Raw genomic sequence first — 10931 nt, 5'->3', positions numbered from 1 at the left:
CTGAAACTTCAGAGCAGAACTCACATCAATGTAGCATATTCCATACAGCAAAATAAAATTCATACTTGTTTAAAATAAAAACCCACATAACAATAAAAAGACTATACAGCATGCACAGCTGATTCAAAGTCTTAAAGATATTTTATTACAACTGTTTTATTTTAGTCTGTAAGCTAAAAGTGTTAAGGTGCAACCAGTCTGAGGTTGGCTTAGCTCGAACAATTATATAATATATGCACTGCTGACTGATCTTGAAAAACATAAGTGTTTACCTGCTCCCTGGAAATTATCTAAGGCAAAAGGGATTTCTACCATGTTGCAACAAGCAACAAGTAATGTTGATGGATCTTATCACTACATTTTAATTGTTTTACAAGTGACTCGTTAAGATTGTCTGACGCACATGTAACATGTGCTGACTGTTGTCGGCATAGAAGATATAAATCATAAAAGAAGGTGCGTAAATAATGCATTGAGAAATCTTTGACTCTGGAGACTTTAATGATGTTGTATATGCTGTAACTGATCTAAGAGAATGATTTCAAGTCAATGAATAAAGTAAGTGAAGTATGCCTAATGTGCATGTGTGATAATATACAGTACATACATATAAAAAGATAACACACTGCTACTACATAAGTAAACCTTTAGTTCTTAAACATTGAAAAACATTTCAAATGTATTAGAGAATGATTACAATGAATGCTATAAAAGCACATTTACCGAAAAACAGAAAGTTATCTTCAGAGATGGAGGAGGATAAATGTACAATTAACCACCAAACTTTGAACGTGGAAAAAATGAATGACGAATAGGGGGTTCATTCATTTTGCCCTTCATCCCCCGCAGCCGGTCACGGGGTGCTGGAGCCTATCCCAGTTGGCATAGGGCGTGAGGCGGGGGACACTCGAACCCGCCATGTTGTACGGCGACAGCTCTACCCACTGCGCCACCGTACAATAGGGAGTTCACTTGGAGCCAAAACAACACAAAACCACATCCCCTGGAGCCCAGAAATATGCCTGTTTAAATGTCTTTCCATAAATTGGACTGTGTGTGTAAGAACTGTATTTATTTCTGTTTAATACCGGCTATATTAAATTCTTGCGTTATTTCAGAAAATAAAAACAAGTTGAAGATGTTTTCTATTTTAAATTTTAATTATTCAGCAATTCATACAGGCATAACGTCAGGCAGCTTCATACACTTAGCTCTTGCCAGTTGTAGGCGCTGTTCCAAGCAAGCTGCAAAACAGAAATCGATTGTTTTTTTTTAGTGTTTTTGTTTACATTTTCCATACGAACAAATGGCTTCAACTTTGTTATCGCCCATGGTGGATTATTACAATGATGAAGAGGAACTTGACAGCGTGGAAGACGACGATGATCGGAGTTTCAGAGGAAGAGACTCCGAAGAAGGTAACGTTAAACAAATTGACAAAACGATCTGGCTACTTGTCGGGAATACAACGGAAACGCAATTATGGCACACATATGTTAATGATAGATTGATAGATATATATATATGTATATATAGTAGATTTTTGTATGGAGAGTGAGTTACACTTTGGACATTGTGACGCTTAACAGTGTTTGTTTTATTGCTTCAGGAGTTACATTTTAGTAGGTAGCTAGCAAAGCCGGACACACAATCCAGTTGCGCGCTTCGGCCACACGCTGGCTTTTGAGCTACTTAGTATAATATACTGGGTTAGCTAACCGAGTTATGCACCGCCAGTAAACTTCACGCCCTGTAACGAAGCTTATTTTTGATCAGATGAAGTAAAGCCCAAAATAATCCTTCAATGAGTGAATCATCCCTTTTTGGAGGGAGGTTTTAACTCATCGTTTAGAACAACTGCCTCATTAATCTCGTCTTTGTTGATACGCTAACTAAATTAGCTAGCGTTAAACACGGTATTGGTTGGATTTTATTCGCAAGACATTCATACTAACAAAACTTGTTTGTACTTTACGGCAAGATAACCTTATAATTTTCAATGCGCTTGTATTGAATCACTGTTTAGTCGAATATTCTTCAAAATGAGTTACATTGCGTTAATTTGCAAACTAACGCTAGCTACGTAGCGTTAGATACGAGCATTGACAGGTCTGCAGGCAAGCGAAACCCTACGTGCGGTGTCCACTGCACTGCTCTTTACACAATATTCGGGGACAGGACGGACTGCAGTGAGAGATAGACAAGAAGAATACAAGACAATGACAGCGCCACAAGGTTAGCTAGTTCCTTCATATTTGGGTCGCAGATCCACACTTGTTTTTATGCCTTCCGAATATGATGACTGTTTGGTTATTCCGAAATACGATAGCTAGAAACGAGTTACTCTGTGAAGAAGAAAAAAAGAAGAGAAAGCTAACTTAGGCTAGCAGATGTATGCTAACCTAAAATGAAAGCTGTCGTATCAGCTTAAACTACTGGGCCTTTCCAAATTCTTGTGTTGGTTTCGGAAGGTACCACCGTCCATCGGTCAGAAGGTGTTTTTTAACTTAGATCCCGAATTTTCCAACATCATATTAGCCTAAGCAGGTTAGCTTTGTATTGAGACAGTTGCCATTGGACTGACACTGCGACTAAGTTAGCCGGGGACCTGTTCTGGAACGGTGCAAGCTAAATACACTTAACACTAAAAGTACGCTATAAATGGATTCGATTAAAACGCGATTGGCAAGATGGGCTGTTTTTCTCATGTTGATCGCAGAAAATAACTATAGTACACAAGGACAGATACCGGGCAGATACGGACTCCCCTGGTTTACTGTCTGCCAAACTGAGAGGTGTATCCAGTGTTCACCATTACCTACCAGTGCCACGCACGCCCTTGGATGGATGGATGGATCTGCGGTCCATCCATTGCATTAAATTTGTGTTGGGGAACAAATGGGGAAAAATCATGTTAAATTATTCAAATTTAGATGACACAGGTACATTTAGAACTTTTATTTGAAAAAAAAAATGTATTTTATTGATTAGTTTCTGGTTTTGTCATTTTCCAGACACTGAAGATGCCAGTGAAACAGACCTTGCCAAGCATGATGAGGATGACTATGTTGAAATCAAAGAGCAGTAAGTGTTTCGTCAACCATAGGTCAACTGTTTTGACCTTTTAATAGGAAGATTTAAATGTGAAAGTTATGAACAAATTTTCCCATTCTGCATTCAAAGAAAATGTGATACTAATTCTGTCTTATTTCCTCTCAGAATGTACCAAGACAAACTGGCCTCTCTGAAAAGACAGTTGCAGCAATTACAGGAAGGTAATCTTTTTTTTTTGAGTCAATTATATCAGGATTATTTAAAATGTGATTGCTGTTATGTGGTTTACTATGCTTCTTGAATACAGTCTGATGGTGATTACTGATGGCTGAGTTCATGATTGTATCATTAAGGCTTTGAGGCACCTTTGGAAGAAATTTTAAACTGCAGCCCTTGTCTTTATGATACACAGAAATATTGATCAACTCATTACTGATATTTTAACAGTTGGCAGGGCCATAGCAGTATATTTTTTCCATTGGCTGTACATCACTCAGAGTGATGTACAGCCAAAAAATTGTAGAAAATTTGGAGTGATGGGTTGTAGTCTCTTTCAAAATTTAAATACAGGTGCAATAGTAGTGAGGGTTATGAGAAAAATGCTGATAAACTTGAGTAGCTCAGTATCAGGTTTTGTAGTACTGTGAAATCTCTCAGATACACATTGCTGTGAGAAATAGGTCTAGGATGCCTAAATTTACCTGCTTGATATTTGGAAATGTTCCATTTAAACAGCTTACATTTCTTCAGTAACTTAAGAATGATTCTATTCTCACTGTTCAGAAACATCTAAACCACAACTGAATTATACAAAAAAAAAAGCAATAAAGCAATAATTTTAATTCCATACATTTTTAGGATTTTTTTGTTTTGGTAAGTGACACTTTCTCTTTGCAGGCACACTGCAGGAATATCAGAAACGGATGAAAAAACTAGACCAGCAGTATAGAGAGAGGCTTCGAAATGCAGGCAAGTTGAGCTGAACCACTGATGCCTCCACACCAGTCTTGTTGGGAGCAGATCATTACAATTCCAGAGTGCTTCCTCTTAAGTGTCAGGAGATAACAGTAATGCTTGCCATATAACACCTACTAAGGGGCAGAAACGGAAACGGGGAAACAATCACAGATGAAAAAGTTTTATCAAAATGAGGAGTTATGGGCATGGAAGCCTAACATTCAAAATCGTATCCAGAATCTCCTGGATTCTGACATGTTGCAACCAGCAGATACAAAATCAGCCGACAGCAGCTGATTTGACAAATGCTCATATCACTGCAGTAGTTCTTTAAATTTTGGCATTTATAAGTCTTGACTTGTAGTCCTTTTCTCTTGTATGGTTGGTAAAAATTATTTTAGTACAAACTAATGCTGCATTTCTCTTTTTTAATCCTGAAGCTATCTTATATAAAAACATTCTCTCTCTTGGAAATTATTATAACATTTTCCTTTTCTTTTACAGACCTGTTTCTCCAGCTTGAGGTGAGGATTTTTCGTCTTGCTGATCTACTGATGTTGTTTATATGGCTTGATGTTTTATGTTAACACAAGGAAAATCTGTTTCTTTTTTCTGTCATTTCCATATGAAATAATTTTGCAGACCGAACAGGTGGAGAGGAATTACATAAAGGAAAAGAAAGCAGCAGTGAAGGAGTTTGATGATAAAAAAGTTGAACTGAAGGAAAACCTCATTGTGGAACTCGAGGAGAAGAAGAAGATGATTGAAAATGAGAAATTAACCATGGAGCTGACGGGTGGTAAGGGAGCGAGAACCATATTATTAAGCTTTGTTTAAAAATATTGTTGGAATTTTTTTTTAAATGCAAATAGAAACAGTGATGTCAAATGTTGAAAGTAGGATTTCATCATCAATATTACACTTTAACTTTGGTGTTCTTGTTTGCGTGCGTGATTGACACAAATTTTTTGACAGGGATGTATGGTCATCAGACAATGTGCTTCTATTGACGCAAGTTTTAAATACTTAAAATGAAAAATTGATGGTTGCTTTTTCTGTGGTATAATATTAGGAAAGAATGCACTTCCATTCACCAAAAATATTCACAATTTTTCCATTTGTCCACTTAAATTCCAAATCCGGAAATCACCATTATGTTTTGATCTCGCACAAGTTTTTCGTCACGAGACTCACCTGCTTGATTCTGCCTCATTAAAATTGACCAAACAGCAACAGGACGTCTGCTTATTTTACAGTGAGAGCGAGGAGGTAACTGAGACCCTCCAGAGTAATCATAAGCTGTTGCTTATGCTTCGAGAGTCCTGTTGGGTTTCTCTGTCTGTTAAAGCGCTTTTAAATGTGATTAAGCACTATACAAATAAAGGTTGATTGATTATCACCATGCCTCTGAAAAAGATGTAAAGGTTAGTGAAAATCCAAGTGACAATGAGAGCTTTCTTGCATAAAAAACAATCAAAAGTTAATGAAGAAAAAGAGACAGATAATACTGACAGAAATGTGTGTGGAGAAGGCTCTGTCAGTTTGGTACAGTGTCCACAGGAGAATATATGAATTGAAAGCAAAGAAAACTGCTGAGTGAAAAGCAAAAGTGGGAAAAAAATACATTTTTTTAATTTCTAAAACTTTTTAAATGACTACCAGGTTTTAACATTTTGATAAAACTAATACATAATTTTACTTTTTTTCTTTTTACTTAAACAGTTATGTTATTAATAAAAACATCCAAATTAGTTTGTTTAGTTTTTATATTGTACTATTGCGTACGCTCAATACCATATATTTTGTTATTCCTTTTGGGATGCATAAACGTCATGTTGGGATGCACAAATTTTTCTTGAACCTCATCCCAGGGATACACTACTTTCTTGAGGTAAAATGAACTCTGTAACTTTAGGTTCATAATTGAAATAATTCGAAGAAATCTCTGTGAGCAAGGAACAAAACGTAAAATGAACATTGGAATTCTACGTCAGGTAATCATGGAAAAAAATTCCCCTGTAAAAAATACAACTGATTGTCTCAGTTGTCAACTGATAACAAAGTGATGCAACATAAGGGTAAATCTCTCCCTGCCACAACTTTTTTAAAGCGTGTTGCTGGCATCAAATTCTAAATGAGGACATAATTGTATAAAACAATTAAGATTTTGTGTTTCAACATTTGAAATGTCCAGTTTTCAATCACATATGAGATTTTAATGATTTGTGTATCATTGATTTCTGTTTTTATATATATTATTGATTTATTTACTTTTTATACAGTGTCCAAAATTTTTTTAGACACTGGGTTTATATTTAGTCGGACTTCTCAGAACTTCGTACATATTTTTCATTTTGTTGTTCAATGTTTTGAATGGTCAGTGGGGGATGTTAAATAACAATTGTGATATTTGAAGTTTCAATGATGTTTAAGGATCTCAATTTTAAATTTTTTTCACACATAGACTCGATGGAGGTGAAACCAATCATGACACGAAAGCTGAGGAGACGGCCGAATGACCCAGTCCCTATACCAGACAAACGGAGAAAACCTGCACCAGATATCCTTCGTATAAACCAACCATCTCAGGCTGCTTGTCCTTCTTTTGAATTACATTTTAAACAACATAAATTCCTAGATCTAAAAAAATAAAAAAGGATAATACAAATATCAGCTACCTGTCGGTGTTTACCAAGTACCTTAAGAACCATTCTTGGGATATATTCTTATTTAACATTTGAGAGTCCACATGTAACATCCTTTCCTTCAGATGGTTTATTCACATGTTGGTTTTTTTCATCCTGTTGTGCTAAACTACCTACAGTTGTATTTGTACTTCCTCAAGATACTGCTCTCTTTAACCCTTCAAACCTCAGCTTAATTATTTGTTGACAGATGAACAGATAATGGAAGATTTAAGAACGCTTAATAAGGTAAATATTTTTGAATTTCTTGACAACATTTATGTCCTCACACCGTTACGTTGTTTAATAATTTAATTAAATATTTCATTATTAATCTTTTTACAGCTAAAGTCACCAAAACGACCAGGTATGTCTGATAGCCTTTTGCAGTTACAGTAATTTTGATTTGTCATTAACATGTAATTCTATAAAACATGATTGTCATTCAGGGAGATATGCTTATTCAGTTTGGGGTTGAATGGTAAACTGGCGCCTGAATACATTCATCACCATATGGCTGATAGGCTACTAACAGAGACCTCAGGAAACCTCCTAACCTTAAGCAGTTGTATTACACAACCCCCTGTTACACAAAAAAATGTGTTTTTGAAGTGATTGCACAAAAAATAATGTTTTAAACCTGGTGGTGGGATTTACTGCTGTTTTCCTTTGTAAAATAACAAATGGCTGGTTGCAATTCCAAACTGAATGGGCAAAGCAAGGAACTGAATAAGCACATTTCTCAAAATGTCCCAAATTTGCTCATCGGAACATGAAACAATTTGTAGTTTTGCTTGGTGATAGTAATTTTATATTCCTCCCACTTTAGTTTCCCCCTCCACTCCAGAGCATGTCCCCTCCACTCCCATAGAGAACCCCTCTCAGCGTTACGAGGCCCGCATCGAAGAGGGGAAACTTTACTACGATAAAAGATGGTGAGTCTCCTTGGTTCTTACTTGATGGTGTGTGGTTTGTCTAATCCCTTTACTTTAACTCGTTGCACCACTAGATGGCCACATCGCCACAACCTGAACATTGCATTGGTCGGTTGGTTGTTTTATTATTTTACTTTGGTTGCAGCCTCTTTTAATCTACAGTAGAAGACGTACTATTACTATTAAAATACATGTTCACAGAAGGTGTCTGACATTGGAATCAGTACTTCATTCTGCTGTGATGTGATAGAGAAAATGAAAATCCATGACCCAACATTGCTCTGATGCCCTTCTTTTGAAAGCTGTGCTCTACATCAGACATGTCAGAACATAAGGTCGTTGAGGAAGGGTAAAATAAGAATTCTGTCTTACATTGCTGCGGCTGTAGACAACAAGTTAAGATGAGTGACATGTGAGGTATGCGCACTTTTCTTTCAAGGCAAAGTCTCATTTATTCAACTCCAAAGAAAACCCCACCACCAGAACATGTTCTCAGAGAGCTGCAGGGAGGCGTATGCATCATTTTTCTTCAGCGGGCTGTTAATGATCAAGTGTTTTGCCTCTCGTTCTCTTCCCCTGGGTTTGTTCTGTCCTCTGACAGTCTGGTGCCGTTAGAAGGGACAGACTTTTATATTTTGACATTTCAGTGCAATTATCTATTTAGTGTCATCTCAGGAGGAATGTAGTTCATTCAACTGAGGAAAATTATGCATGGTATAAAAAGCATCTCTCCTATTGGCACTCATGTCTGTTCCACCTTACTGACACGGAAATTTGTATTGATGCTCTTTGCTGTGTTTCATCTTTTGATGCTGACAGGTACCATAAAAGTCAAGCCATTTATCTGGAGTCAAAGGACAACACAAAAATTAGCTGTGTCATCAGCTCAGTGGGGACCAATGAGGTAAGCTGTAGGACTCATAAGCTTGTGTTTAGAAAAATAGGAGCTGAAGATGGTGATATTTTATATGTTTTTGTTTTTAAGTCAAAGATAAAGCTATAAATTCAAGTGCTGACCGTGCAACAAAGCTTGATATATCCTCTTCTATAGAACTCGACTGTTGTCTTTAAAACCTTTTAACAAATCCATTGCCAAACAAAGCTGTCATGTTAATTATTACAAACACACAGTGCATTTTGTTTCATCTTAGTACCGCACACACCACCACACTACTGTAATTACTCAATACAACACCAAATGTGTTACATCCCCTGCTCAAAATTGTCTCTAATGCAACATTCCTCCTGCTTGACTAACATTTCTTACACAGTGCAGGTTTAAGAAATAACTGGGATATGTCTAATGCAAAACAAAATGCATGTTTGTGACCCATATTTAAACAATGATGTATTCAGTAGAAACAAATGGACGTTGGTCCACAGCCAGAGACGAGTAGAGAAATTCTGTTGGTGTCAGTTCAGAGAGCTGCACTCTCAAAGCAAGATTAATGGGTTAGTGATGTACGCTTAGCTTAAAAAAAAGCTAGATCACCATGGTGACTCATACTACAGACCCGTCCTGCTCAGGAAGAAACTATATTTTATATTAAAAGTTCTATAAAGCAGACAATACTGTATTCTCTATCAATCACCATAAATTATTTTCTGAAGAAACATGTTTTTTTTTAGTCATCAGTTGTTTACGTTTAGTCTGTTTGATGCACGGTTTTTGCTTTGTTTGCTTCAGATGATAGAAGTTTTAAATTTTGCACAAGATGCCTTTCTTATATTAAAAAAATAACTTAGAAATCACAACCATTGAATTCCCTAACGTTGTGAAAAAATTAAGACATCAAAAAAACTGGAAGAGATAAGTGTAATGTTATTTATTCCATTTATTATATAAGTAAGTATGCTGATGAATACAAGAAAATTACGTCTTCTCATTAATGGTCTTGTGATAAATAACGTTGATTTTCTTTGATATGTCTTAAATCAGCTTTGTAATTCATTATTTCTGTGGAGTACCAGCAATGACAGAGAGATTGTTTCCATCTTTCTCTAGATTTGGGTAAGGAAGACGAGCGACAGTACAAAGATGAGAATCTACCTAGGACAGCTGCAGAGGGGGGCATTTGTCATCCGCCGACGATCGGCTGCATAACCCATCACCCCCCACCCCTTCCCGTCAACATCCACTCGTTCAATTATGCCTCCATCCAACCCCACGTTCATCCACTGTTTGTTAGTGGAGTTTGACACGTAGCCTCTAATTCTTCACCAAATAGAAATTTAGTTGTCATTGGCAAGGAAGGCATCATTAGAATTTATCTGTTTACTCATAAACCAAATGCAAGTACAGTTCCAGTTGCCATTCACACAGTTGACTGGTTTCCAGCGTTATTTGTCACTATGTGGCATGTGTGAAGACGGTTCTTGGTCATAAAGGAGCGTACTCAGATTTTTGTTTGGTCTTGCCCACTCACTACGCCATCCAGATTTATTTACATTTCCAAACAGTGTCATGACAACTGGCAGCAGCTGTCATCAAGCCGTTAAAACTGTCTCACTGGTGACACGCAAACACTAAAAAACCAACATGGCGTTGCTTCATGTTTTCCTGACGTACCGTACTTAATGCCTTGACTGAAGAAGCAAGTTTCCATATTCCAAATGTGATGCTATTCCACCACAAGAATCAGTTTTGCACTGTCATCAGAAATGGAGGCTGCTTGCATTGTGATGAATTTTCCTTTAATGTCCTATTAAACAAATATCGGATTTGCGATTTAGAAAAGAAAGCTTTTTTTAAGCCCTTTTGCCATCTGTTTTGCTGTTATGTTCACGTGTGAACAAACTGGATTATTTCAGCTGTATTTGCATGTGGAGCATACAGTTGACTGGCGATTTGTATGGTGTTACAATTTATTAAAAATGTTTTCTGACTTTTATTACTTTGTCTGATTTATTTCTGAAACTACTTATAAAGTGTTTGGCATTAAAATAGTTACAATGATCAAAGATAGATTTAGAACATTCCTTTGACTTGAGTGTTCATTATCAGTACTGGAAGACAGTTCTTTGGGATGATGATGATGTGCCAAAGGTTTGGAAATGCAGAAATGTTGTCCTGATGTTAAAAATACAGTAATAGGATTACAAAAGTATTAGAAATTAAGGTTATCTGACCCTCATCCAGAATGTTCACTGGATGATTGGACCAAAAAATGTTTGTATTATTTGTGTAAAACTTCATGCAGATCCCATCTGAGAACTTGGGTTCAAGGCTCATGTGGTCCAAAACATCTGGAGTGTGAACTGGCAATGGGAGGGGCCGGTTCACCTCTAAGAACTGCCAAGG

At 36.7% G+C, this 10931-nt stretch overlaps 1 protein-coding gene across 1 annotated transcript; it reads left to right on the top strand.

Moving 5' to 3' along the window:
• Window positions 1-1222: 1222 nt before the first annotated feature.
• Window positions 1223-10521, top strand: suds3 (SDS3 homolog, SIN3A corepressor complex component). Its single transcript, XM_068310473.1, has 12 exons — window positions 1223-1418; window positions 3015-3084; window positions 3220-3275; window positions 3952-4023; window positions 4516-4535; window positions 4654-4810; window positions 6476-6571; window positions 6883-6944; window positions 7041-7062; window positions 7525-7630; window positions 8450-8534; window positions 9636-10521. The coding sequence occupies exons 1-12, from the start codon at window positions 1307-1309 to the stop codon at window positions 9732-9734; spliced, it is 957 nt and encodes a 318-aa protein (XP_068166574.1). The 5' UTR covers window positions 1223-1306; the 3' UTR covers window positions 9735-10521.
• Window positions 10522-10931: the final 410 nt, after the last annotated feature.

The sequence above is a fragment of the Antennarius striatus genome, chromosome 3 (assembly GCF_040054535.1).
Source record: "Antennarius striatus isolate MH-2024 chromosome 3, ASM4005453v1, whole genome shotgun sequence".
NCBI classification, from domain to species: Eukaryota; Metazoa; Chordata; class Actinopteri; order Lophiiformes; family Antennariidae; genus Antennarius; species Antennarius striatus.
Note: the sequence above shows the minus strand (reverse complement) of the source record. Positions and strands in the feature narration are given on the sequence as shown.